Source organism: Meriones unguiculatus, chromosome 3 (genome assembly GCF_030254825.1).
Source record: "Meriones unguiculatus strain TT.TT164.6M chromosome 3, Bangor_MerUng_6.1, whole genome shotgun sequence".
Taxonomy (NCBI): domain Eukaryota; kingdom Metazoa; phylum Chordata; class Mammalia; order Rodentia; family Muridae; genus Meriones; species Meriones unguiculatus.
Window position 1 is genome coordinate 90,644,532 of NC_083351.1, and position 26,174 is coordinate 90,670,705.

Here is a 26,174-nt window from a genome sequence, read left to right on the forward strand (position 1 = left end):
ATCATTTTGCCCCCAACTCCTTCTGTGTCTCTCCTTATTCTCTCTTTAATTAAATTATGATATTTTCTTTCATTATTGTTGTTATACATATACATGTAGGCATGTACACAGGTGTATACACACATACATATATATACATGAGTGTACACACACATATACGACTAAGTTCATTTAGTGTTGCTTATGTAGAGGTGTGAATACTTGGGATTGGATAGCCTATCAGAGCACTGGAGAAAACTGATTTATTTACCTGCTTTCTTAGACCTCTCTTAACCACCAAGACAGGTCTTACTCTGTAGTACAGACTGGATTTGAACTCAGGATCCTTCTGCCTTTCAGCATCCCAAAGTGGTGGGATCATAGGCTGAGTAACTGGCAGGGGGCTGATACTTTCTGTTTTTAAGTATAAGAAGTCTTTCTTTCCTTAAAAAAATTTTTTTTAGGACTTTATATTCAGCTCTGACAAGTGATGAAAATGAAAGGAAAAGTATTGGCTCAGGCCCCCCTATACCAAGTTTTCAGCACAAAGGAGGTTTATTTGTCTCAGGGGGACAAAGGACTGCCTCTGGATAGAGAGGAAGCAGATGTGGCCCACAGGCAAATGGTGGTTTATAAAGGTAGGTGATATGATGAGGCATTTAATTTTAACTGGGCATGTTAACTAGGTGAGCCAAAGGGGGCTTTTGATTACGGGACTTTAATACTTTGATAGCTGGTAGTCAGCCTCAGGAGGAGGAAGTGGCTAAATAAGGGAATAGATCCCGGTGGTCAGCTTTAGGAATGTAATCTCATGGTTTTTAGCAAGGCAGAGGGAATGGGAGAAAAGGGCAAGGCCTGCCAGAGCCACATGCTCTAGCTGGTTAGCAGCCCTTCAGAAAGAGGAAAGGTTTCAGCAAAGATCTGGAACTCATGATACTGTGTGGGGCAAACTCTTCAAAGAAAATAGTCTTGTATAATCCCAACACTTGGAAGTCAGAGATTGGGTAGATGTCTGTGAGATCTCTGTATAACTGGAGTCATACAGTGTGATCCTTTAAAATAAGAAAGGAAGGAAGGAAGAAAAATGATGCTCTAGTTTTATGATATTATGAATAAAAAGAGAGGTATTATTGTCCTTTATTTCTTTGTGTGTCCCCTCAGATATAAAATCATAATTATAGTGTATCAGTTTTGGATGTCAATGCTATAATCTCTGAGAAGTAACTAGCCTATGAAAGCTAAACTCAGCATGCAGTTAAGGACAATCCTGAATTCCTGGGCCTCCTTCCTCTACCTCCCAACTGCTAGAATAACAAGGACACACCACCCCATCCTTCTTTTTTTTTAATTTTAATTTTTTATTTGAGGCTCCTCCTCACTGTAGTCCAAACTTAAATCTTTCTTTCTCTTTCTTTCTTTCTTTCTTTCTTTCTTTCTTTCTTTCTTTCTTTCTTTCTTTCTTCCTTCCTTTCTTTCTCTTTCCTTCCTTCCTTCCTTTCTTTCTTTCTTTCTTTCTTTCTTTCTTTCTTTCTTTCTTTCTTTCTCCCTCTCTCTCTCTCTTCCTTCCTTCCTTCCCTCCTTCCTTCCTCCCCCCCCCCATTTAACCCTAGGAGTAGTATGTCATAGGCCTGGCAAAACTTATGTCATACCAGAAGAAGAGGGTCCCACAGGAATTCCATAGGGACCCGCCTCACCTCTCTTTTTAAAGGTTTTGTTTGTTTTGTGTTTGAGACAGTCTCACATTGTAGCTCACGCTGGCTTTGAACCTGCCGCAAGCCTCCTGCATTAGTCTCATTAGTGTTGGGATTGTAGGAGTGAGCCACCATGCTTGGCACACATACATTTCAACCAGTGCACACAAGGGTGGTGATTTCTCTGCACCCTTACCTTCCCAACATTTGTGCAATGCCCCCCCTTTCTGCGTTTCTTGATTTCTTCCCAATTTTACTAGGTTAGTACTTAACCATGTCCAAACTGGCTTCATACTTGAGATCCCCTTTGCCTCGGCCTGCTGGGAACTGGAGTTAAAGGCAGGACAACCTTACTAGGCTTATCAACTACTTTTCTGACAGTAGTCATCCTAAAGGGTGTGACGTGTCTTATTGTGGTTTGATTTCATTTCTCCTGATTAAGGGATGTTGCTCGTCATTTCATATACTTCTTGGGCATCTCTCTATATATATATATACTGAGACAAGGTGTCCTAGCGAAGGCTGCCTTGAACTGGCGATGTAGATGAAGATGACCTTGCCAAGTTTTGGGACTGCAGATGTGCTTTAGCGCGACCAATTTATGTAGGGCTGGGAATTAAACCCAAAGGCTTTGCGCACTCTAGGCAAACACCTCACCTTCATCCCTGGGCTAGTAAGCTCTTTTAAAAGGTACTTAGCTTCATGATGCCCAGTGAAGAGACTAGAGGCCCAAGTGGTTCTCTCTGCATGCGTCAACTCTGGGTTCGTCTCCAGCGCTGGCTTGAGTCAGTTCCAAAGAGGGGCCCCAGGAGGGAGTGACACACTAGGCCCTTGCCACTGGGTACTCACTCCAGCTTCTGGAGTCCGCCATCGGCCCCACCTCTCTAGCAAGGCCCCGCCCCTGGGCGCGCGGACACATCCTCTACGTACGTGGCCCCACCCCTTTCAGCCGCACGCACCCGCGTTTCTTGTCTGGCGCCACGGTGAATTTATAGTTAGGTCAGGGTCGCGTGACTGCCGAAGGCTGTGGAAAGGTACCGCCTAGAGGGGGGGGATGCAGATTCCCGACTCTGCTCCGCCCCGGTCTTTCCGGTCACGTGCTTCACGGAGCAGCTGCTGGGCGCGCTATCGCTAGGCAACGCTCGCACGCTGGGTCCCAGCCGCGGAAGGTCTGGGCTCCGCGGGGCGACATGGACCAGTATTGCATCCTCGGGCGCATCGGGGAGGGCGCCCACGGCATCGTCTTCAAAGCCAAGCACGTAGAGGTGAGCCAGGCCGCTCGCGGTGCCCCTGCGCTTCCTCGGCCGTGTGCGGCGAGCTGAGACCACCCGCGCGCGGGCTTCGGGCGGCTCGCTGGCTTGCTGCGCCGGGTCCCGCCTGGGGCGCTCCGGCTTCAGCGGCGGGACTGCGGGGGCGCGTCCCCTAGCGGACGGCTCCGACCTTCCCGACTTGGGGGCGGATCTCTGTGGGTGTCTCGCTCTTGCAGTGTTCGCTCCCTGCCCCTGCCTTGCCGGAGGTCTTCTGGCGGTGTCTGCCCTCTTTTCTGCACAGACTGGCGAAATTGTTGCCCTCAAGAAGGTGGCCCTGCGGCGGCTGGAGGATGGCATTCCTAACCAGGCCCTCAGGGAAATCAAGGCTCTGCAGGAGATCGAGGACAGTCAGTATGTGAGTGGGGCTGGACTTAGGTGGTTGAGCTCAGGCGGACAAAGCAGCAGCTTGTTGCCTCTTTCACTCATTTCCATTCCTCCTACCCACTCAGTAAGAGGCGACGAGGCCGCACACGTGTTGCTCTTCCCTCTAGTCCTATACCTTCCAGAATCTAAACATATTCCCTTTATCACTTGTTGGCCATTTATTCCCTGTTCTGTCAGCCCCTCAGAGCCCTTGTGTCCCAGTGCACTCTGCCCGCCTGGGCTTTAAGACCATGGTAGCTTACCGTGTGTGATGTGTCTTCATTGTCCCAACACTGGAGAAGATGGGACTTCTAGTGCTGTCCCTGGGTTGCTGGGATTTGGCGGCCCTGGAGGAAATGGGTGACAGTCGGTGCTTGAGTCCTGGGTCTCTCATGCACACAAAGGTGTTGCATTTGCACGATGCAGGTGATCCGCGTATGGGTGGGCCAGGTTGAGCAGTGGGGTGTTACTGCCCATTAAGTGGCCTTCTGACCTTCTTCCTGTTCACTAGTGGAGAGTAGAGTGGGGACCACCTCATCTCTGGATAGCAGAGCACCGTGACCCCTGAGCTCCCTGGCGGTTTCTGCCTGCCTGGTCTATTGTTGGGGCCTGGGCGAAGGGTGCTGCTGGCAGTGGGATGGGAGCGGAGGCAGTCTGGAGGTGAGTCTAGACTCGAGAGGCTCATGGGATATCCGCCCTCAGGTGGTACAGCTGAAGGCTGTGTTCCCACATGGTGCAGGCTTCGTGCTGGCTTTCGAGTTTATGCTGTCTGACCTGGCAGAGGTGGTGCGCCACGCGCAGAGGCCGCTGGCTCCAGCACAGGTCAAGAGCTACCTACAGATGCTGCTCAAAGGTGTTGCATTTTGCCATGCCAACAACATTGTGCATCGGGTTAGTACGGTGTGGACTCCTGCGGGCTGGGGTGCAGGAGGGTGCAGTCGGCTCCTCAGGTCAGCAGCCAGGGTTGTGGCTAAAGGAGATGGGGGCCTGGGGGCTTATACCCCTGTCCCAAACCTTGTCTAGGTACAGGGGGACTGATGCTTCTTTTTGCATGTACAGGACCTGAAGCCTGCCAACCTGCTCATCAGTGCCTCAGGCGAGCTCAAGATAGCTGACTTTGGCCTGGCCCGGGTCTTCTCTCCTGATGGCGGTCGCCTCTATACACACCAGGTGGCCACCAGGTAGCCGAGCTGTATCCCCGCCAGTCCTTTCACCAGGGAGGAGACACTTCTGCACCTTCTGGCCAGGCATGGGCTGTGAGGCGAGGGTGAACAGTGGCTTATCAGACCAGCAATCCAGCTGTGGTCTTAAACCCTTTCTCCCCCAGGTGGTACCGAGCTCCTGAGCTGCTGTATGGTGCTCGGCAGTATGACCAGGGCGTCGACCTGTGGTGAGACACTTGGGCAGATGAGGCTGATGTGAGCCGCGGGGTTATCCTCTCTGGTTTTAGAGTAGTCTGAGCAGCTTGGGATCTTTTCTTCACCCTGTTTTTGAGTTGGTTGGGGGGGATGTTAGGGGAGTGGTGGCCTCAGGAGGCTCCTGGGAATGGGAGGTGAAGTGGTCTGAGGTACTAGGCATGTAATATGTATAGGCACCTGACCTGAGGATGAGACAGCTGTGAGCTAGAGTGAGGCCTGGGTCCCAAGGTGTCCCGGGCCCCCAGTGTCCCCTGACCAATAAAGACCAATGTCTTGGCCCTGCAGGAGGGCTGGGCCTTATCTGGGTATCATCTCACCAACCCTTAGAGAGGGTGAGAGGGGTAAAGGAGAGCATGCATGGTCCACCCTGGCCTGAAGCCTGCATCAGGACTGGTGAGGTGGGCTTCAGCCTTTGGGGGACTAAGGAATAGTTTGTGGTGTCCAGAGGTCTGAACTTTGGGTTATTTTGCATTTCTGCCCCCCCCCCACTCCACTCCATAAATGGAGCTGGGTTTGTCCCAGACCTGAGGGCCTAAGAGCTGTAAGGGCTGTTGTGTTCTAGATGTCTGTGGAGGAGTAACACTGGGAGCCTCTGGCTTTGTTGCTGTGTGAGGCGTTAGAGCTGCTGAGGGTAGGTTGACCACCTATGTGCCCTCTCCAGTCGCTTAGATGTGTGTCCACAGGGCTGTGGGCTGCATTATGGGAGAGCTGTTGAATGGGTCCCCCCTGTTCCCGGGAGAGAATGACATCGAGCAACTTTGCTGTGTGCTTCGCATCCTGGGCACCCCCAGTCCTCGAGTCTGGCCGGTTAGTAGCAGCCATTGCTGGGGAGGGTCCAGGTTTGTTCATTCCCCAGCAGCAAGTGACTCTCCCTGTGTAGGTGTCCCAGGGCCCCAGTGTCCCCTGACCAATAAAGTCCAGTGTCTTAGCCCTGAAGAGGGCCTTATCTGGGTAGCATCTCAGCAACCCTGAGAGGTGAGGGGGTAAAGGAGAGCATGCGTGGGTGATGGCGCACTCTGGGCTGAATGAAGACTGGAAAGCCTGCATCAGGAGTGGAGAGGGAGGGCTGCTCTCATTGCCTTTTTCTCTTCTGGGCTCAGGAGATCACAGAGCTGCCCGACTACAACAAGATCTCCTTCAAGGAGCAGGCACCAGTGCCCCTGGAGGAGGTGCTGCCTGATGCCTCTCCCCAGGCCTTGGATCTGCTGGGTCAGTTCCTCCTGTACCCTCCACATCAGCGTATCTCAGCCTCTCAGGTAGGATTAGAGGTTGTGGTCACTGTTCCTGATTCTCTGTATTTAGTAGCCAAGCTGGTGGCTCTCAGAACTTGTGTGGGGTGGAACCCCAGGAGATGGGGTTCCAGGAGGCTCAGGGCAGTAGGAGTCAGTGATCCTTGCCTCTCTCTGTCTAAGCCCTCTCCCTGTCACTGTTTCTTTCCTGCAGTCACAGGTGTTGACGGTGTGAGTGTTGTCCCCTCCTTATCCTGATTGTTCTTGTTATGTCCCTATCCCTCCTAAGTTTGCTTCTCTCAAGACTTAGGCTTTTTTTTGGGGCTTGTGCTACCGTATCCTAGCTTTTCAAAGCCTGCAGCATCTCTCTTGTCTTTTTCAGCCCTTTTTCCTAGCACTATTCTATGACTTGTCTTGGGAGACATGAAGGAGTCCCTGTTCACTCCAGATGGGACTCTGATAACTAGTGTGACCTGAGTCTAGCTATAGTTTCAGGTACTTCCTGAGACTTGTGAGTTTTCTTTAGTTCCTGAGTGTGTAAGGAGCCTTCTGCCCAGAGGAAATGTTTCTGTTGGGAGGAAACAGCTTCATAACAAGTTGTCCTTGCTGCTGGGACATACTGTGTGTGCATTTTGTCCTTTTCTGTGGTCTAAGTCCTTACCCCTTCCTCTGTTGGCAAGGCTTTTTAGCTCCGTGCCATGTTCCCAGCTGCTGGAACAGTGCTCTAGTGCACAGGCAAGCTGCGCTGCGTCAGCTGAATGATTCTGGGGACAGAGAGTGACTGAATTCCTTCCACTGCCCCTTATTTGCTACCCTCAGGCCCTTCTGCATCAGTATTTCTTCACAGCTCCTCTGCCTGCCCATCCATCTGAGCTGCCAATTCCTCAGCGTCCAGGGGGACCTGCACCCAAGGCCCACTCAGGGCCCCCCCACGTCCATGACTTCCATGTGGACCGGCCTCTTGAGGAGTCACTGCTGAACCCAGAGCTGATCCGGCCCTTCATCCCAGAAGGGTGAGATGCTGGCCCAGTCCTGCCTGCCTGCCCCGCAGGCCCCAGGAGCACCTGGACAGCCACGGCCTCCTGCGGCTGCGCACATCACACCTCGTCCGACTCCTTAGCCTGCTTGAGGGCTAGGCTCCAGGAGGCAGAACCATGAAGATGTCCAGCCCAGAAGAGAAAGAGACTCAACATCCTACAGATATAGCTTCCAGAAACCACTATCTGTGTCCTTCTCCAGGGCCTCACCACCTGCCTTAGAGATGATTCTTCAGGCGCTGTCTCCTGTCCAAGGACACTGCTATTACAGCAGCCCCTCAGGGAGGCACAGAGAGTAAGCCACCTTCACCTGGGTACAGAGCTGCGAAGGCAGGCTCGCTTTGGTTTGGTTTTCAGAGCACACTGGGTCAGGCTTTGAGATTCACATAAAAGCTCTGGGTGCCTCTGCCTGTGTTTGTACCTTTTCTGTTTCTAGAGGGAAACTGACACAGTGGCCCTCAACTCAGGGGTCAGTCACACAGAGGGCGCTTCCAAGTAAGAGCTGCTCTGGTGCTCAGGGCTTCCTGTGCCACTCACGTGACTTGGGTGTTCACTGGGGAGTGAGGGGCCAGAAGTTCCAGCTCCCAAAGTACACTTTCCACATGTTGGGTGGGGTGATCAGTTTTCCTGCAGGAGAGAGTAAGCCTGAGGCTGCTGTGCCTGTGACACAGGCGTTCCTGGGATTCATTCAGTAAATAAACTCCAGTGTAACTCAGCCAGCTTGTTGATTTTTATTTCATGGGAATATAGCAGGAGGAGTCTAAAACTGGTGTTCTCAACCTCCTCATGCCGCAGCCCTTTAATGCAGTTCCTTGTGGTGAGCACAACCATAAAATAATTGTTGTTGCTACTTCATAACTGTAATTTTGCTACTGTTATAAGTCACAATGTAAACATCTGATATGCAGAATATCTCATGTGACCATCAAAGAGGTCATGACCCCCAGGTTAAGAACTGCTGGTGTAAAAGATACTGAAATGTCAAGGGGCAAGAGAAGGGAGCAGATAGAAGGGGTTGAAAGAACTTGTATAGTGGATATTAAGACTTACTACAAGGCTATATTAACAACTAAGACAGGTGTTATAAATAAAAAAATAATGAATGTTAGACTATATAATGTTTATTATTAGCCCTAAGATTATCATGATGGTATTTAACCCAATATCACAAATAATAAAACACAGGCACCTGTTAGATTTTATAATTGCCATATTACCTTGGGTCAGGTGGGTGGTTCACCTACACTGTCTAAATACTGCACCATTCATCTCGGCCCCATCCAATGCCATCTGCCTTAATTATCCTCACCTGAACTATCTTCCATCTATAATCTTATAAACACTTGCTTTTCTTCTTTCTCTGGGTCTTTCTACACCATTTTTGGAGCCCTTTCCCCTCAGCCGTGTGGCTTCTTCTCCATGCTAACCCACCCTGGCACCCTCACTAATTTAAATGCAGAGTAAATGTTCTAGTGTGGACAAAGGTGGTTACTGGCATTAAAAGGCAGGTGAAACAGGTATTTTCAAGAGTGAAATTAGAAATACCAAACTTTTACAAGCAAAAAGATAAAAAAAAAGTAGTATAGTTTGATATCAGAGTAGACAAAGACAATTGCAAGGGATAAACCTTAAACTCAAGTGAGTTGGCGAAAATTTCTAAATATCAATGCACACAAGACAGATTTTTTTTCCTCCCCTTGACACCGAATCTTGTGTAGCCGAGGCTAGCTTCAAACTCACTATGTAACTAGGGCTAAGCCTCAAGCTCACTAAGTAGCCTGGGATGACCTTGGGCTCATCTGGCTGCTACCCATTGTGTGCTGAGATTGCAGATGTGAACTGCCGGTTCTGGATTCTGCAGTTCTGAGGATTGTGCACATTGGACGGGCACTCTGCAAGGGCCGAATTCCCAGCTCCCTTTCGGAGACCCGGTCTCATCTTCTAGTCTGTGTTGTCTTGGAACTCACATTTCTCAGCCTCTGTGTAGCTACAGGTGGATGTCGCTACAGCTGACTTCAAATTTCAGGATAGATATGAGTAGTCAGAGAGCTAAAAATAGATGAATCCACTTTCAAGGTAGTTGTTTAACACTGGGCCTGGTATGACTGCCAGTGGTGGCATACACTTTTAATTCCAGCATTTGAGATGCAGAGGCAGGCAGAGCTCTGTGAGTTCAAAGCCAGCCTGGTCTACATAGTGAGACCCTGTTAAAGAATATGTCTGAATGATAGACTTGATGGCAGATAAGACATGAGAAGAAAACAATGGTGTGTGTGTACTTGTGTGCTTCAACATGTGTGCAAAGGTCGAAGCACAATTTTCAAGAGCTGGGTTTCTCCTATCGTGGGTTCTAGGGATTGAATTTGGGTCATCAGGCTGGGTGACAAGTGCCTCTGTTTACCAGTGGAGCCGTTTTGTTGGCCCTGTATACGGGGTGTATGCAGATATTTCATTGTCACGAGCGATCTGAGAATCACTAGAGTGGTGTCTGCAGGGTCTGTCTGGGAAACAAGTCCCTGTGCATACTGATGGATGGCCGCATCTTAGTAAGACAATGACATTGTTTATAGCACTGCCATTTGTGTTGGCTCACAATATTCCATAGGCTTCTTTTTTTTTTTTTTGGGGGGGGGGAGCTGATTCACACCCTGGTTGTGAATAGCAGAAATTGAGGAATTTCCAGAAATTACCCTCAAGGTCCTTTCCCAGTACTGGGACGTCTGTAATTAGAAACAAAATGTGCCCATCTGCAGTTGACCAGGAGACTTCATCCAGGCAAAGGACTTGCCTGTGACCTGGCTCCTGGTCTCTCTTCCTTACTAACCTAGGCACTCCGAGTGAAACTCCAAAGCTACCTGCCATCTCCCACTCCGTCCTGGCTATGCCACCCTTTTCATTTGGGAATTCTTCCCTTTTAGAAACCTGGAGCCCCTCCTCCATCCATTCAGCAGGTGTCCCTGGTCCATCCTGGGCTCTTGGGAGAATCCCAGCCCATCCTCACAGAAGGTGGCCAGAGGGCTGTGCTTGGGATTGAGGAAGCTCCTCGGAGGAGTCTTTCTCTGAATGGAGCCTGAGAGAGGCAACATCTTGCTGGTGGGTTTGAAGGGTATGGAGGGAATGATTAAGTGACTTCCCTTCTGTGAGCAGAGCAAGCCTGATGGCTTCAGGGGTAAGTGAAAGTCGCACAGAGGAGAACAAACCTGCAAGGAGAAGGATGCACGAATTAGTGTGTGCTTATGGATGGTTATGTTCATGAACTTTTTACAGTGAGAGTGGGTCACAGTATTAAGGGTCCGAGCAGGGAGGAAAAAGGGAGGAAGGACAGGGAAAAGGAGAGAGAATGTTTTTCTGACCTCTTTCTGGGTTTTTCTTCTGGTTGCTTAGATATACTGTCTGTCTGTTCTTCACACCTCCCCGTTTATTCTCCAGAGCAGAGAGGCTTCAATCAGGTGACAGATTTGCCATGGCTGCTGGTCTTTCACCACTGTTGTGTGTTATAAGAACAAACATCTACTTACCCCACATAGGGAGCCAACAGCAGATCAAAGTACAAATATCACCAAAGTAGAACTTGGCAAAACAGCTCTATTGAGGTTACATACAGGAATATGGGTGAGGGGTTGCTTACAGAAGCAGAATCAACTCAAGGACAGGTACATTGCCCAAATGTCCAGCTTGGGTGACAGCCACGAAAATTCTTCTAGGCAGCTCAGTTTATCTGATCTTGTTCTTCCTCTTCTTCATTGTTTACATTTTCTTTGTCTCTTCTCTTTCTTCTTTTTTATTTGAGACAGGGTTTCTCTGTATAGCCTTGGCTGTCCTGGTCTCACTTTGTAGACCCAGCTGGCCTCAAACTCACATCGATCTGCCTCCCAGAATGCTGGGATCACAGGCATGCACCACCATGTCTGGCTTGAGTTTAACTTTTTGAGCTTAATCGGTTCCTTGCAGGATGGAATGTTTTACCTCCCCCTAGATCATTCTGTGTCTTTACAAGCCCCCTTCAAGATGGAGGGTTTTATTTTGGAGGAAATTGCTACACAATTACTACTACTTTGGGGCTGTGTATGAGATTACCCCTATCCTGGGGTAAACCCATGAGATTTAGAGGGCTCTTTTCTATGTCTGTATGCCTGGCCTGATGCTTCTAATGTGATGTGAATCTATAGATGGATTGGGATTGGCCACCTTTGTGCCAGATGAAAGTAAAGGACAGCTGTGTCTCAAAAACTAAAAAAAAAAAAAAAAAAAGCAATTTTATTAGACAGCAAATACAGTTTGACATTGATTTAAAGTGAATGGTGAATGAGGATTCTTGTTTCTCTCTGATGGGCTAACAGACAGTTAGAACAAATGTGAAATTTCCAGTTACCAGGAGGCCCAGCCCAATAACAGAAAATGCAGGCAGTAGATGGTGCTATTGGCTTGTGTGATATGACCCACCTTGCACACTTTAGAGAAATGAGTCATTGGGAGGAGGGAAAGGAGCAAAGGAAAACATGAATTTCCTAAACTCCCTGAACCCCTAAAAGACCTAGAGAACAGGCAGTCATTCCTAGTGCACCAAACCATGTGACTTAGAGAAGCATAGACTGAGCAGGGCAGTTTCTACCTCAGGCTGCCATCTCCTTAGAAACAGGGCCCTCAAGCCATCGAAGGAATTAGAATAGTGTCCCTGTGATGAGGGACTTTGTGGGCCTGGTCGGCTCAGAGCAGTGGAGCGGGTCAGCGCATGGAGTGGAGGGCAGGGAAAGTAGGGTGAACGAGGGCTGGGGAGGGCTTGTGGAAACTGACCTCAGTGCTGATGTTTATGCTCTGTTTGCCACCTTACCGTGAAAACAGGGACAGATGATTGCTGTGGCTCATCCCTGAGATAGGGATTTTGACAAGAGTGTGAGAGCCGCCCATGAGGTTGGTGTGTCACTCCCAGGCCACCTGCCACTCAGAAACATCTAGCTTCCTTTTGACTTTGTCTCCCTCTTTCCCATCTCTCTCCTTCCCACCGTTTCTGTTTTTCTTCACACTGGGGATTGTTCCTGCTGGTCATATTTTTAATTTTATTTTTAAATTAATACTTTTCTCCCATTTTATTTTGGCTACAAAGAGAGTTCAGGGCTAGTCTGAGCTCCGTGAGATTCTGTATCAAAATAATCAAACAAAACCTGAATCTAGACGAATGTGTAGAAGAAGAGATTTCTTGCTTCTAATATGCTGGGTTAGTTGTTCACAGCGCCTGTGAATGTTGAATGTGCAGGAGAAGTAAATAGAGTAAAGTAAGGGGTGAAAAATGCAAGAGCCTGTTGTGATGGGTGCCCGTTAGTTTGTGTTGTGCTTGTGTGTATATATGTGTGTGTTTATGTGCAAAAATGTGTGTAGGTGTGTGCATCCATGATGATCATGCAGAGGGCAGAAATCAACATTGAATGTCTTTCCCTATCACTTTCCACATATTCTTTTTGAGGCAGGGTCTTTCCCTGAACCATACATCTAGACTGAATGAGCAGCAAGCTCTGGGCTTCCTAGTGCCTCCACCTCTCAGTTCTGGGCTCACACACACACACACACAAACACACACACACACACTGCCACAAACCAGCACAGTCTGGCACAGAGAGGGAGCCCAGTTTGGAACAGAGTATAGATCCTTTGCTGTAGACCACACGGCTTCTGGGCCTGGGCCTAGACCCTTCAATTCCACCACTGTCCTTGCAGATGACTGGAGAAATATGGATGCCTGGACAGTGTGTTTTGCCTTTGCGTGTGTATGTGCACTGTGTGTGTATCTGGTGCCCTTGGAGGTGAGGAGAGGGTGTCCGATCACCTGGAACCAGAGTTACCAATGGTTATGTGGAAGCCAAGAACTAAAACTTGGTCTTCCTCAAGAGCAGCAATTCCTCTGCAGCCGTCTCCGCAGCCTCTTCTTTGAGACAGGGTCTTGCTGTGTAGCCCACACTTGCCTCAAGCTTGTAATCCTGCTGCTTTAGCTCACCCATGCTGGCATTTTAGGAATGCAACACCACTCTAAGCGTTTCGAGCTACTGCATCCTTGGTACGCAGTGACATAAACAGACACAAGCCTGTTTCCTGGATTTTAATCTGAAAAAGGAGATGGACCTTTATGAGACACACCCAAATTTGAGTGACCAGGGCTCAACAGGCATCTCAGAATGTGTCCACCTGTGGACACAGGATGAGTGAGTGGTGATGGATACGAACGGCAGCCTTCTGACCTTCATGTACTGTTTCTACTAAAATATCTCATGTATACTCTGGTCAGAGGAAAGAGCTAAAAATAATTGTCATGCAGAAAGTTTGAAGAGCAGGGGCTCTTATCAGCTAGAAACAGTAGCACTTTGAAAGCTTTTTACAGCCAGCTTAAATTTAATGGCTTTATGGATGATCCCATTTAAGCTGACAATGACAAAGGCCTTATGAACTTTGCAGGTTACACAGAAGGCAATTATCACCCTCACGAGATGTCTATGAGCATCTGAAAAGCAATTCAGCTTGCTTTTTATTTTTCCTTTATGTGGTATTGAGTGAGTATCAAACCCAGGGCCTTGCACACTAAACAAGTACTCTACCACTGAGCTACATCACAAGCTTGGAAAAAACATTTTAAAGCCAAGCAAATATCTATCAAACTATGGTGCTATGAAAATGTCAACTCAGGATTTTAATTTAGCATCAATAGAAAATTGCTGTAGGCATATATATATATATTTGCCACAAAATATAAACTCAAATTTTAGTTTGATCGTGAGATTTATGTTAGTGTACATACCATCTGTAACTTGATTTTTCTTTTTTAAAGAAAATATGCTTAGGAACAACTTGGGTGGTCAATTTTAAATGCCTTTTCAGTTAGGACCTTTGAGTCTGTCCTTTTTCTTCAATTGCTCATTTTGATTCCTCCATTTAATTTAATTCCTACCCAATGTATATACTTAAGAAATCATATTTTCATGATTTTAGGAGACAAAGGAGATAAACGTAAAACACTGAGCATGTTCATGGCTTACAGCTTCTTCCTCAGCAAGTGTGGGTGAGCAGAGGCGGGAGCTGGCAGCCTGCTCTCCAGAGTTAGTTTTGGTCAGTCAAGGATACACAGTGAGACCCTATCCCAAAGCAAACAACTCGCTCTCTACCCAAAAGTTAGAATTATAACAATCATAATAAAAAAGCGATGGCAATAGTGAACCCAGGATAACAGTCTCATTTACAGCACCCTCTACCTATGTATAAATGAACCTAAGGTTTTGAAAGGTATCTACAATGAAAGTTATAAAGCATCGAAGGAAGAAATTGAAGAAGATGGAAAAGGCCTCCTATGGTCATGAACTGAGAAAATTAATTAATTTTATAATGTTGTGTTACTTAGTGCTCTGTAGATCTGATACAATCCCATCAAAATACCAATGCCATGCTTCACAGAAACAGAAAAATGGTGTTAGGCTGGCAAGATGGCTCAGTGGGAAAAGGTGCTGACACCAAGCCAATGACTTGACTTCTCCCCAGAGTCCACACTTTGGAGGGAGAGAATTTCCTGCAATTTGTCCTCTCATTTCCACTGTGTATGATTGTATGCATTCTCTTTCTCTCCCCCCTCTCATTAGTGTAAAAGGAAACTTAAAGAAACTTCTGGAATCCATACAAATATATGAAAGGACCCAGATAACCAACACAATTTTGAGCAACTTTTATTTATTTATTTTTAAGGCAGGATCTCTCCATAGTCCTGGCTGTCCTGGAACTTGTTATGTAGACCAGACTGGGCTTGAGCTCCTGGAGATCTCCTGCTTCTGCTTCCTGAGTGCTGGGGTTAAAGGTGTGTGACACTACACCTGGCCATAAAACCTGCTTTTAAGACATGGGCGGTTGAGGCAGCAGGTTCCCTGAGAATTTGAGGCCAGCTTAGGCTACATAATAAGCTCTAAATCAGTGTGGGCTATTGAATGAGGCCCTTTTTCAGACAGACAGACAGAAAACCCCCTGAACAAGCAAAAAAAAAAAAAAAAGCAACAGAAACAAGACAATATTGGAATCCAACAGAGACGTAGACCAAAGGAGCACAAGGAGCAGCTCAGAAATATTTCCACACGACTTTAACCAATTGATTTTCAACAAAGGTGGAAAAAAAAAAAAAAGCCGCATCGGATAAAAGAAAGACTGTTTAAAAAGGGTGCTAGAAAAACTGCACACCGCGGTGGAAGACGGAGGGACACCCTTCATGGTATGAACACAGAACTTCTCACCCCATTAAAAAGTCAAACTGAAATGGACCAAACATCTTCATGTAAGTCCCCAGACTCTAAAACTATTAGAGGGAAAAATGGAGAAGCATGGGGAAGCAGTTCCAGCTTTTACATGGGTGTGGATTTCCCCAGAACACAAAAGACAAAGCAGGAGTTGACAGGTGGTGCCACATTCCATTAAAGTCTTTGCAGGGCAAGGGAAGCAGCAACCAGTAAGGAGCAAGCACCAGACATGGGAACGCCTGACAGATACTCATCCAACATAGGTAACGAACCCAAAGACTCGGCACTGAAACAGTGAGCAGCCTAATAAATACCGAGCAAATGCTCTGAGTAGACGCTTCTCCAAAAAAGAATTGTAAAGGGCTGATAATACATGACACGTGCTTAGCAGGTCTGGAAGTGTAGATCAAAACAAGGAACTGCAGAAAATCTAAAGACTGGGTTAAGGGAGGATTCATGGGCAACTTCACTGGAGACTCCTTTGATTGTCCTGTGGGTGTCTTCTCACAAGAGGTTTTCTTGATCCCCTTAGAGTGGGGTCATGGGAGAAGTGGGCAGAGAAGAAAAGAGAAGAGAATTGAAGAGAAGAAAAGAGAAGAGAAAGGAGAGGGGAGAGAAGGGGAGGGGAAGGGAGAGGAGAGAAGAGTAGATAGAGAAGAGAGGAGAGAGAAGAAAAGAAAGAGAAGAGAGAGAGAAGAGAGGACAGGAGGAGAGGAGAAGAGCTCAGAACGGCTGTGTCCTGTCAGCTTGCTCTTGCTGCACTCTGGTCACTAGGGGGCAGCCTTCTCCAGTGTGGGCTATGATCCGGGGTTCCAAGGGAATGCTGCTGGAGTCCAGCCCTCGGATGAGCACACTGGACTAGGAGGTCTTCAGGTGTTGGTGAACACAGAGATATTTAGGGGCGATGCTCATATGAGACAGTAATCTATTATTGAACAAAATTCCAGCTGAAAACGGTCCTTTCTCTTCTCCCTTCCCTTCCCCTTCCCTCCTTCCCCCCAAATTACTTTTGATTACAAAGCTTATCCAAGAACTAAATGCAAATTACTTTCAGGTATGCTTCCTTCAACTGAAGATTCTAAAGCGCAGCCATTCAGCATTTGTACAGCTTATTTTCTGCAACCTCAACGATGCTTATGTCCTTAAGGGGCATCTGGAGTGTCCTTTCAGAGTTGCGGTTTTCAGCAGGTGTTTTGGAAAGTGATGGCCACGGTGAGGCCGCAGTGGTTTGACATTCACAGCCCTGTGAAGGTGGTTGTTTGGATAGTAGATACTGCGGCAGACACACGCCGGTTATTTCAGTACGGTTAACACCGGCAACCAACAAGCTCCTCTCCAACAAGCAGGGCCTGTGGAGAAGTCAGATGCTGTCTGAAAACTCTCAGGTAAGTCATGCAGGATATATTGCTACAGAGAGAACTAGGGGGCAGGGAGAGGTGAAAATCTGGGACCAGGGCTTGCTACGCAAACTTCCTAACCTGAGTTCTAATTTCTAGTGTCCTGATGTAAAAGAGCTGAACATTGTGACACGCGCCTGCGGTCCTGGAGCCGGGAAAGCAAATGCAGGCAGAGTTCCAGAACCTAGTGGCCGGCCAGCCTAACCACCTGGGCAAACCCCAGGTTCAGTGAGAGACCTTGCCTCAAAAAATAAGATGGGGAGATACTGAAGAAGAAATGCACTACTTGTTTTTCTAAAGCTAGAAAAAAAAGCTTGTCCGTGTGGACAAGCCATTTCTACTTTGTAAAATTTAAAGCTCTAGAATGTCACTCAGGTTGGAAATTAAGAGGGTAGATCAGGTTCATTAAATGTTCATTATCAAGTTCAAAAAGCTTGAAGTGAAAGGGTTAGACTAACTTTGTAACCTATATGTCTTCTAAAGCCTATAGTTTTGAGTTTTAGGTCCAGGTTAAGCTAAAGCCTCTTAGTACCTTTCCAGAGAGTGAAGGAATGTGACCTTATCTGTGAGGACAGATATAAAAAAAGGGGCAAGCAAGCAATGACCTTCACTCAGCAAAAACTTAGCAACCAACCCAGAAGGCCTCAATCCCTCTTCTGAGTAGCTCCTGACCTCCAGCCAAAAGTCCGCAGCCCCTAATCTTCAAGGATGATGCACCTTCAATTGCAGCTGCATCCACACTTGTCAGGACTGGCCAAGCGTGAGCACCTAAGACTAACCAATTATCTTACTTTATAGCTTCCTCATCCAATCCTAAATTGCCAAAACTGCAACTTCAAATTTCCCGCAATTTTTCTTTTAAAAACCTAAAGGCCTTTGTCTCCCGGTGCGACTCTTTGCTGATCGGCAGGGGTGACCCCATTGCGCAATGGTTAATAAACCTCTTGCTTTTGCAAGGAGTCGTGGTCTGGGGGAGTTTCTGGGAAGGGCGCGATCTTGAACTCCTGAGCTGTGAGACCTCAGGTCTTATAGAAGCTGTGAGGGAAAAAAGACATTCAACTTTATGAAAGTTAAAAAAAAAAAATCTTTTATGTGGCAAATGGGCCACAGGCAGATAAGATACATCAGCTTGAAAGTTCTGTTTCACAAATCTTCAAGGAGTGAGAGGTATAAGTTCATGTATGATTGTTGAACTGCTGATGGTTATATGATCTTAGCACATAAATTAATGAAATAAGGTCACAGGGGTGACAAACCAGCATGTTCAGTGTTTCATTTTTAATTCAGTTTTGTGAAGGGCACAGTCCTCACAGTGACTAAATTTAAGAACCAGTGCAATAAATGACATTGGCTGTTTTTCTCAACATAGTTTGGCAGTAAAAAGCTCACATTTATTTATTATTTTAAGGAACTCCTAATTCATAGTTGGCCATTATCTAGTTTTTTATCTGCTGTCTTTGTCAAACTTTTATTTGTGAAAATGAAGCCAGAGACAAGATCTATTCTCAAGTAAAACCTGCATCCATAGATTTTTTCAGTGAATTTTTTCAGCTGCCGTAGCAGTGAACCGTGTGAGCATAACCAGAATGAGTGTATCTGTATCTCTATCTATCCATCTGCTAAGAGTCTTTTCAAGCCTGTCTTAATTTGAGAAATGACATTTTCTGGGATGCTTCATGACGCTTTAGATGTAGTTTGATTTTATTTACCTTTTGTTACCATCTTACCCCCTAAGTCTTCTTATTCTTCAACAGTCCCCTTCCTACTTTAGTTTCCATTAAAATTTTTCAGATATTTTGCGTTTCTCTTTTCTACATGTGTGTAGATGTGAGAGGACAATTTGTGGGAGTCACTTTCACTTCTCTACTTCCACTATGTGGATCCCAAGGATAGAACGGAGGTGTCAGGCTTGGTGGCAAACAACTTTACCTGCTGAGCCTTCAAAAAACTTTTTTGTAGTCTTTACATTTTAATGAAAACATGCCATTTGTGTTTATGAATCTGAGTCATTCTGCTCAAGGTGATGCTCTTGTTAGGAAAACAAAATATTATTACGGATTACAAAGGTAGGTGAGAGTATGGAAAAATACATAAATTAGATTTAATTTTCAAATGATCAACAGTTCTGTATGTGTTAAAGAGGTATCAGGCAGTGTACATGTTAGTAACTACTCATATATGTATGTATATAAATATAATTAATTAATTAATTAATTGATTTTCTCCAGGCAGGATGTCTTAGGTTTTCTATTGCTGTGATGAAACACCATGATCTAAACAGCAGGTTGGGGAGGAAGGGGTTTATTTGGCTCACACTTACAGATCATTCCAGCCCACCATTGGAGGGAGTCAGGGAGGAACTCAAGCAGGGCTGGAACCTGGAGGCAGGAGCTGAGGCAGAGGCCGTGGGGGTGTGTGTGTGTGTGCTGCTTACTGGCTTGCTTCCCCTGGCTTACTCAGCCTGCTTTCTTACAGAACCAGGACCACCAGCCCAGGGATGGCGCCACCCATATGGGCTGAGCCCTCCCGCATTGATCATTACTTGAGAAGATGTTTTATATCTGTATCTCATTTAGGCATTTCCTCAACGAAGGCTCCTTCCTCTCTGATGACTCTAGCTTGTGTCAAGTTGACACACAAAACCAGCCAATCCACGGGGTCTCACTATGTCTCTCTGGCTTTCCTGAAAGTCACTATGCAGACCAGGCTGGTCTTGTACTCACAGAGTTCTGCCTGCTTCTGAGCTTCCTCTGTGCGGGAATTAAAGGTGTGCGCCCCTCTACTTGACTATAATTCATACATCTATTTTAAAATGGTTCATATATCAGCAAAGTGTAGTGTAGAAGCATTAACTGGACTGAGGCTGGTGTGATTTCAGCGAACGTTGACACTGTCCTCACTGTGAAATGAAGTGATGGGGGCAGCTAATCTGTAAACCCCTCCCATCCACTTTGTCTCCCACACAGCAGAATGCTGCACTTACTGCTGGTCAAATGAAAGAGCAGGTGAAGACAGGAAGTTACGGAAATTCCAGAAAAGAGATAGTCAGAGGGAATTTTAGTTATCACCCTGATCCTTGCAGATTTTACGTATAATCTTTGAGCTTTAATTTTCTTCAAGTTTCAGAAGTTAGCATATTAATTTCACTGTGAAGTTGTGAGGAGCTAATGAAATCTGTAAATGATTTTGGAAAAAGTGTTTTAAAAACTGCTTGATCTATTCAAGCATTCTGACTGAGACTGAAGAGCTTATTGTGGCCCTCAGGAGAGAATTGGAAAATGAGGGGGATAAAGGGCTAGCTGCTCACTCCCTGACATGCAGCAGCCTCCTGTGCCAGTGATCACAGACTAATGGTGTGATGGACTCTCTGTGTGTAGGTGTTAGGATTCAGAACTTAAAATTTATACACATCCCACCAACAGGCTCAGATTTTACTGTTCCAGGAAGGCATTATATTGTTCTAATGCAGTGTGATCAGATCAATGAAGACATTATCATATTGCTGAAATGTGGTTATTTTTCTACAAATCTCATAATGCCATTTTCATAGAAATACACGAGCTATGTGTTACCAATAAGCAATTCACTTGTTTAGGACACTTGATGTAGTATCTTGAGTTTTATGCAGCAGCTTTGTTTTTAATGAAAAGACTCAGTGGAAAAGAGAGCTGACTCAGGACTATGCAGCATCCTGAGTTTGCTAATTCCTGTCTGCTTGAAGTGGTCTGCACCAAGAAAGCCTTCTAGGTACTTTAAGGACCTAAAGTCTTCTGCCTCTCCACAATGAGATCATTCTAGTCTCACATTCTTTTTATCTTTCTATTTGTCTATGTATGTATGTATGTATGTATGTATCTATATCTATATCTTTCTATCATCTTTCTACCTCCTTTCCACCTTGATTTTTATTATTTGGTTTATTTTTCTTTTTTGCTTTTGAGTCTGGAGATGTATGTGGATAACGTAGTGCCATGGCAGTTCTCAGTGAAGTGTCTATGTAACTGTCAGACTCCTAAGGTCACACACCCACACAAAGCTGTCATTAGTACAAAGTGCACAAGGTCACTGAAAGACAGTAGCAACACTAGGCTCAGTGCCATGGTTTTAGTGGGAAGAAGAGAAACAGCAGCTCAAGGGGAAATGCTCAGGCACAGCTCAAGCTTCTCAAGGAGCAGGGCCGCAGACTTCAGGGTTTCTGAGCATGGAGCAGCAACTGTGACACGTGAGATACCTTTGCCAACACACACACAATTTTTTTAAATGTTAAAATGCTCTTAAAATTATTTAGTCTAGACTAAGAAAAGAAAAGATATAAATGACAAATATCAGAAATAAAGGCTTGGAGAAGTAGCCCAGATGGTTGAGCACTTGTCCAGCATGCACGGCCCTGGATTTGCTCCTGAGCACTGTGTACATGGGGCTTTGTGGGCATGCTTTTCTCCTCAGAATTGTTGCATTTTTAAAAATAACTTTAAAAAATGTACAGTTGGTGTCAATTTCCTAGAAGCCTATTGAGGATGTTTGAATCTGTGTCCTGAGAGATTCTGGCTGGCAGTGTCCTTGCCTTGTGGTGTCTTTATGTGGTTTTGGACACCAGGAGATGGCCAGCCTCACGCTGAGTTGGGAAGTGTCTGCTTTGCTTTAATTTTTGGAGCAAATTGTAGAGAACTGGCATGATGCATCTTCAAATGTTCCTTCCTCACCTGTGAACCTGTCTTCTCCTGGGGCTTTCTGTTGGGAAGACAGTTATTGATTCTGCTTCTTCAGCAGCTTTAGGCTGTCAGGTCATCTATCTCTCTTTGCAAGAATTTAGGTGTCTCTTTCTTTGAATTGAGCCTTTCTGTGTAAGTTCAAAATTTATGGGCATAGAGTTATTCATGATATTCCTTTATTTTCTCTTTTAAATATTTATAAGAGATTTAGTCGTATCGTTTTACAAATGTTTTGCTTGCATGTGTGTATGTGCACCATGTGTGTACCTGGTATCTTCAGAGGTCACAAGAGGCTGTTGGTTCCACTGGAACTGGAGTTATGGGTGGCTGCAAGCCACCATGTGAGTGCCAGGTCCTTTGCAAGAGCAACCAGTTCTTTTAACTGGCTCGTCAGTCTCTCCTTCATTGTCTTTTAAAATGCCCACTTGACTACTCATGATGATCATGTTTTCATTTCTGTTTTTGTTGAGACTGGAGTTCTAGTCCAAGTTGGCCTCTACCTTGTTGTGTAGTTGGGGATGACCTTGAAGGATCCTGTGTCTACACATCTGGAGAGTTGGCATTGCAAGGTGTGTGCCAACACACTTTGATTCTCTGGTGCAAATTATGAACCCAGGGCCTCATTCGTGCTAAGCAAGCACTCTACCAACTGAGCTGTGTTTTAAATCCTTGAGTGTCACTCTTGGCATAATTTTTTTTTTTTTTTAATCCTTGGGAGCTGCAGTTGTCCTAGAGATTTTTGTTTGCTTGTTTTGTTTTTGTTTTTTTTTTTCAAATCATAAGAATGACATTTTCTGGCTGGTTGACTCATTATACAGTTCTAAAAAAACCAAAAAGAAATAGGTAGTGTTTTTTGTTTGTTTCTTTGTTTTGTTTATAACAGGGTCTTATGTAGTTCAGACTAGTCTTGAACTCACTATGGAGCCAAGGATGACTTTGATCTTCTTATCCTCCTGCTTCTACCTTTCAAGTCCTGAGATCATACCTATGATAGGTGTGCTAAGGACGGAACCCAAGGCCTCACACATGTACTTGAGGTAGCACTTTTAAAATAAAGTGTTAATAATAGTACAGCCATTTAAAAAAAATAAGATGCCTTTCATGGACAGTTGCATTTGTAATAAAAAATAATAAAAAAAATTAAAAGGAGGCAATGAACTTCCAAGAAGAAAACTAATCCTTTGCAGCCATTCATAAAAGACACAAATAAGTGGTATTATACTACTAATAAGATTATAACCAAATTCTCAGTGGAACTGAAAGATCAGGATTTGACAAAAGTATGGCTAAAATTTTTCTGTAGGTAAGTATCAAGAGATGTCAAGATATCATTGAAAATCAGGCCTTTTGGGGGATTTTAAACACATAACACGTTTATTTAGCCAGAGGTTAAATAAACTGTTGTGATCAGCATCCCTTTCCCAAAGGGAAGCTATCCAAAGGCAATCTGGAGGGGTGAGGTCATGGTCACTCCCATTGTCTGAGGCAAGGACTGTTGTGAAGCCTCAGCTCCTTCTCAGTGCCAGCATGGCAAAGTTAGGGCTGCCAACTGCTCCAGGCACACAGCTGCGAGATTTTAAATGAGCACTGGGCTCCTTTCTAGTTGGAGAATGAACTTCTTTAGGTTCAAAGAATTGCTTCTGGTTCATCTCTCTCCACATTGTCCTTTCTGTGGTTTGTTTCTCCAAAAGTGTGAAAAGCTTGGTCTCCTGCTTATGGCTCTGTGGTAGTTTGAATAAGAATTGCCTCCATAGGTTCATATATCTTAATGTCACTACAGAGTTACACTGTTTGAAAAGGATTCAAAGGTGTGGCCTTGTTGGAGGAAGTATGTCACTGGAGGTGGGGTTTGAGGTTTAAAAGCCCATGCAGTGGAGGGGAGGGCTGGAGAGATGGCTCAACGGTTAAGAGCACTGTCTGCTCTTCCAGAGTGACCAGGGTTCAATTCCCAGTACCTACATGGCAACTCACAACTGCCTGCAACTCCAGTTCCAGAGGATCTGATGCTCTCACACAGATATACATGCGGCAAAACACCAACGCACATGAAATGAAATAAAATAAATTAAAAAAAATGTTAAAGCCATGCCAGGTCTCACTCTTTGTACCTGCAGACCAGGATGTAGTGCTTAACTACCTCTCCAGTACCATGTCTGCCTGCTTGCCACCATGCTTCCTGCCACGATGACAAAGGACTAAACCTTTGTAGCTATAAACAAGCCTTCCACCCCCAACTGAGCTTTGTCTTACAAGCGTTGCCTTGGTCGTGGTGTCTCTTCACAGCAATAGAACAGTGACTAAGACAGAAGTTGGCCTTGGGAGGTGATGGAGCCATTAAGAGGTAGGGTCTTGTGGAACAAGTTAGGTCACTAGAAGGAAGATACTGAGTCCGAAGCCTAGCCCTCTCTTTCACTCATTGTTTTCCACAAGCAGCTCCTTCCACCACTTGCTTCCATCCTGATGTACCACCCCGCCACAGGCCCAAATGCAACAGAGTCCAGCAACCTGTGGGCTGAAACTATTGAAACAAAGAGCAAAGACTCAAGTATTTTTGGTAACGTTAACAGGAAGCTGACTGAAATTGTTGCTGTATGTAACATGGAATTGTTTTCTTTCTACTTCCTTCTAGGACTCCTAATTGTTTTGTGAAATGTCATTTCAGTATGTTTTCAAACATAGCTTTTTACTCAACTCTGGAAAAAAAAGAATATTTATAAAGATCTGCCTACTCTGCTATGATCCTGCCGTTCCTTGTCCTAAGAGAGAATAGACAAAGAGATGAGGAACGCTGTCAGAGATGGAACCTTTGCAAAGCAGGTACAACACAGCAGTCACTGCTTTTGAGCTCAAAGATCTGCCACTCTCTCCCCAGGAGGGCTTTTCATAGTAATTGGTGCTTTGTGGTGAAAGCATGGGAGAAGCTGGGGACGGTCGGTTCCTTGAATGCTTAGTGCTTTAAAAATCAAGTTGAGAAGGGTGCTATATGATCATTTGTGTGTAAGAATGACCCCACAGGAGAGACAGGTGTCCTGGTCTCTTGCTGGGGAGCACTGCTTTTCAGGAACTGTGAGGACTCGTCTGAGACAGGACAGCCTACCCTATCAGTTTGTACTGTTTGGGCACAGGAGCATCTCGTGGGAGAGAGCCCTCTGACAAACCCACCGGCTTGTCTGTTAGTTGAACATTTAAAGTTCTGTTAGAGGAGATTTGTTTTGGAAATAAACAAGTTTTTGTTTTAATCCCAGGTGTGGGACGTGGGACTTATTCAGATGGTCCACAGCAGCAGACTATTTGCCTCATGAGGGCTCTGAGAGGAGCTTTTTAACAGCTGCAGATAGTTTAAATCTGAGGACTCTGGAGAGGGAATAAATGCCAGAGCCCAGAGAGTGTGGAGTCGAAAACTAATGATACATTTTCTGAAGGCAGAGAATACTTTAATCACCATTCCTGAGATTTATGTTCAGAGTAGTTAAGGAAATCCTTGAAGTAAGAATGCTAATCACTGGGTGAATAGTTGGCATTTTAGTGCCTTGTTATTAGAGATTGGGGCATGTGAGCAGAGGATGTCAGTGGATCCTTAGAAGCAGCTTCATTACATGGAATTAAAAAAATCTAGAAAATTCAGAAATTTACACAGAAATCAGTTTAGGTCATTTAAGATCTTTCTGACTTAGCTGCTATTAAATTATGGATGAGCAAGAGTTGGAGATAAACAGCACCAAGCCCCCCCTTCCACCCAGGAGTCCCAAACAATAATTAAAAGGAAAGAGAGAGAGACAGCACAACAGTAATTAATTTAAAAAAATGAGATTGTTTCTCTGCCTCTTTTTATTTTTTATTTTTTTACCCAAGACCCTATTAAAATATTGCTGGGACACTTTTCCATGCTAGCCTACTCGCTTTATTTGTTTACTTTTTGAGGTTTATGTTTTCTAAGTGTGTATTTTGTGTGTGTGAGGTTTTGCCTGCCTGTGTGTCTGTGTACCACATGTTTATGCAGTGTTAAGCTAAGGAGGCCAGAGAGGAACTGGGGTTACAGATGGTTGTGGGCTACCAAGTGGATGCTGGAACCCAACCCAGTCCTCTGGAAGAGCAGCCAGTGCTCTTAACCGCTGAGCCATCTCTCTAGCTCCATTGAACTGAAAGGGTTAGACTTACTTTGTAACCTATATGTCTTCTAAAGCCTATAGCTTTGAGTTTTAGGTCCAGGTTAAGCTAAAGCCTCTTAGTACCTTTCCAGAGAGTAAAGGAATGTGACCCTATCTGTGAGGACAGATATAAAAAAAAGGGCAAGCAAGCAATGACCATCACTCAGCAAAAAGAAGGACTCTTCTCTTTGAGATTGTGTTTCTTAGCAACAAACCCAGACTTCTTCTGAGTAGCTTTTGACCTCCAGCCAAAAGTCCGCAGCCCCTAATCTTCAAGGATGATGCACCTTCAATTGCAGCTGCATCCACACTTGTCAGGACTGGCCAAGCGTGAGCACCTAAGACTAACCAATTATCTTACTTTATAGCTTCCTCATCCAATCCTAAATTGCCAAAACTGCAACTTCAAATTTCCCGCAATTTTTCTTTTAAAAACCTAAAGGCCTTTGTCTCCCGGTGCGACTCTTTGCTGACCGGCAGGGGTGACCCCGTTGTACAATGGTTAATAAACCTCTTGCTTTTGCAACGAGTCTTGGTCTGGGGGAGTTTCTGGGAAGGGCGCGATTGAATTCCTGAGCTGTGAGACCCCAGGTCTTACAGAACCACTTTACCATCCAACTCAATCCCATACC

General features: G+C 45.5%; 1 protein-coding gene across 5 annotated transcripts; it reads left to right on the top strand.

The window, feature by feature from the left end:
- Positions 1–2,250: 2,250 nt before the first annotated feature.
- On the top strand, positions 2,251–7,742 carry Cdk20 (cyclin dependent kinase 20). Of its 5 annotated transcripts, none has more exons than XM_021649091.2 (8): positions 2,636–2,935; positions 3,222–3,335; positions 4,046–4,234; positions 4,403–4,524; positions 4,671–4,733; positions 5,445–5,568; positions 5,862–6,017; positions 6,838–7,742. In XM_021649091.2, exons 1-8 carry the CDS (start codon positions 2,861–2,863, stop codon positions 6,967–6,969), a joined length of 975 nt encoding a protein of 324 aa, XP_021504766.1. In that variant the 5' UTR covers positions 2,636–2,860; the 3' UTR covers positions 6,970–7,742. The 5 variants fall into 5 exon arrangements, with proteins under 5 accessions (XP_021504769.1, XP_021504766.1, XP_060236329.1 ...); XM_060380346.1 differs by having other exon boundaries at positions 2,644–2,935; positions 3,157–3,331; positions 4,083–4,234; positions 6,810–7,742; XM_021649090.2 differs by having other exon boundaries at positions 2,649–2,935; positions 6,810–7,742.
- The last annotated feature ends 18,432 nt before the right edge of the window (positions 7,743–26,174 follow it).

Bases quoted from the DNA above. Each gene is read 5' to 3' on its own strand.
- Cdk20 (XM_060380346.1), top strand. From the start codon at position 2,861: ATGGACCAGTATTGCATCCTCGGGCGCATCGGGGAGGGCGCCCACGGC. The intron at 5,569-5,861 runs GTTAGTAGCAGC...TTCTGGGCTCAG, and splicing joins CCAGTCCTCGAGTCTGGCCG to GAGATCACAGAGCTGCCCGA. The intron at 6,018-6,809 runs GTAGGATTAGAG...TGCTACCCTCAG, and splicing joins AGCGTATCTCAGCCTCTCAG to GCCCTTCTGCATCAGTATTT.